This window comes from Chanos chanos, chromosome 11 (genome assembly GCF_902362185.1).
Source record: "Chanos chanos chromosome 11, fChaCha1.1, whole genome shotgun sequence".
In the NCBI taxonomy this organism is placed as follows: Eukaryota; Metazoa; Chordata; class Actinopteri; order Gonorynchiformes; family Chanidae; genus Chanos; species Chanos chanos.
In genome coordinates, this window is record NC_044505.1 from 2,272,501 (window position 1) to 2,275,000 (window position 2,500).

The window sequence follows — 2,500 nt, forward strand, 5'->3', positions numbered from 1 at the left end:
TGGCTCACTGTGGCTCAGGGTTTTCAGATTTTTCAGTGTTGCCTCTGGTGTTAAAATATTTCCCCAGTGGCAAGAGGAGACAGAAGAGGAACCCTCAGATGAGAGAGAGACATGAGTTGTTGAGTGTCTGAAGTTATTAGCACACAGATTTACTTAAGTCCTAAATGTTTGCTCAATGACACGCCCTCTGCTAAGTCACTTACTTTTGAGGCTAAAATGACAACGCGGGCGCACCGCGTCAGGGGCAGGTGTGCCACGCCCCTTTGGGTCCTCGGCCGAAGCACCTGAGAAACGTGATTGGTGGTACTATGACGAAGACAAACTTTCCACGGGGAGTGTGAGAACTAACAATGCCAGTCGGCAGACCTGTCCATCCTGAAAGGTTGCAGAGAGCGAACCTTTGTCTCCTAGCAACAGCTGTACGCTGACAACTGAAAAGCTACAACTGCTAGTAAAAAAAAACCCCAAAAAACCTTAACGTTTTGAATTACTACCTGAAACTGATTTTACATTTAACTGAAAACTCAGAGTGTTTATAACTTCATTCACATTTTTTTTTTTTTTAGAGCTACTGGGTTCCTCCGAATGGCTTCGACTGTCACTAATTACAATATAAAGGCCTATAGCATGAGACAGTACCTTTAGTATTCTGTGAATTTCACTGAAATGAATGAAACAGTGAATCTCCTCATATCTGTTTCATAATTAATCTAAAAGACAAAGACTGTGTCTATGTGCTGCATTTTGTATGTTGTGTCTCTACACTGAAGCATATATGTGTGTGTTAACGTGTTTTTTTTTTCTTTCTTTCTTTTTTTTTTTAGCACTTCATTAAGACACTCGTCGTCGACGGCCAAAGTGTGTCTGGTGTGTGGGGATGAGGCGTCGGGGTGTCACTACGGGGTGGTCACCTGCGGCAGCTGCAAAGTGTTCTTCAAAAGAGCCGTAGAAGGTACCAGTTTACGAAACGCCGCTCATTAAAACCCATTATAATTATACCACTCGTTACAATTACGCGACTCATCACATGCATTACAATTACACTACTCCTTACACTAATTACAATTACATTACTCATTTCAATTATGTTACTCGTTATAATTGCACGTTTCATTACACATTACACAGCCAGAGTCTTGGTGCTGCGTGGAACAAAGAGGATACCCAATAGGACGGGTAGTTTTATGGGTAAAAGTGAAGAGTTTGGTTGAAAACACTGAACAGTGTGAATAGCGTTCCTCTGGCCTGTAGATGTACGGCGTTCTATGTATGTCTATGTTTCTCTCCTTCCAGAGAGTTCTGGTGCGGTCTAAGGGGTTTTTTAGTTGCGGCTGAGGCAAACTGAAAGAGCATCCCTCCAGAAGGTTTAGTGGATTAGTTTCAGGACAGAAATATATCTGAGCAAAGAGCTTTAACTAATGCTTTTGGGATAATGCACAGGCACTGTGGAGTGAAAGAACTGGTGTGGAGAAGGAGAGAAAACGGTGTGTGTGTGTGTGTGTGTGTGTGTGTGTGTGTAGGTGTGTGTGTGTGTGTGTGTGTGTGTAGGTGTGTGTTGTGCTACCCCACCATTAGGGAGACATGGGTAAAAAAGACAAAAAAGAAAAGAAAAAGAAAAAGGAAAAAAAAAAAACCAAAACTCAGAACTGAGGATGAAGCAGCAGGCTGCTCTGGTCTCACTGGGAAAAAAAAAACCAAAAAAAAAAACCTTCGACAGAAAGTGCTGAGTAAGCATCACACCAAACAAAACTGTTCAGAGAGAGAGAGAGAGACACAGAGAGAGAGAGAGAGAGAGAGAGAGAGAGAGAGAGAGAGAGAGAGAGAGACCATTTAAAAGTAGAGAAGAGAAAAAGTCTATCTGAGAGAGTCAGAGTCTGAGAAGTGAGAAAGAGAGAGTGAAAGAAAGAGAGAGTGAAAGAAAGAGAGAGAGAGACAGAGAGGAGGAGGAGGGGGTTAGAGTATTTTAGAGAGAGGCAGGAGGGAGAGACTGTCTGGTTTAGAGAGGGCAGGAGTGAGAGGAGTAGGCAGTGTTTCAGTAATACACCCATCGCTCTTTGGAAACGCTTCCACTGCAGGAGTCTACAGACTGCACTGTGGAGACGAGTATTTTCAGCACTTTCTGACACTGACTTGCCAAGACACCCCTTTTCTCTCCTCTGGATTTCTATACATCGTGTGAAGCGTGAGCTAAGCGAAGCCGCACCATAGAACGAGCGTATGAGATAAAATAAGCATGAAAAACTGAGTTTGAAAACAGATAGGAAGTGAGAATTGTTAAGAAGAGCTCAACTAACAACCCCCGCCCCCCCGTCCACCACCCCAAATTCAGCCCCCATCAGCTCCCGTCAGCTCCAACAAACGCCTGACATTCCTTTGTTTTCGCTGTGAAGAATGACATGTGAGAAGAAGCTGAGTTGAATGAGAGGCTGTAGTGGTTAACTGAAGGGCTGAGAGCAGTTAGCAGCGTAGCATCAGTTCTCAGTCTTTAGCTCCTGTTCAC

At 43.7% G+C, this 2,500-nt stretch overlaps 1 protein-coding gene across 1 annotated transcript in view; it reads left to right on the forward strand.

The window, feature by feature from the left end:
* nr3c2 (nuclear receptor subfamily 3, group C, member 2) overlaps positions 1-2,500 on the forward strand; it is an 80,031-nt gene that overhangs the window by 43,499 nt on the left and 34,032 nt on the right. Inside the window, exon 3 of the mRNA XM_030788326.1 lies at positions 825-952. Coding sequence (XP_030644186.1) covers positions 825-952 — 128 coding nt within the window. The remainder of the gene's footprint in view (positions 1-824; positions 953-2,500) is intronic.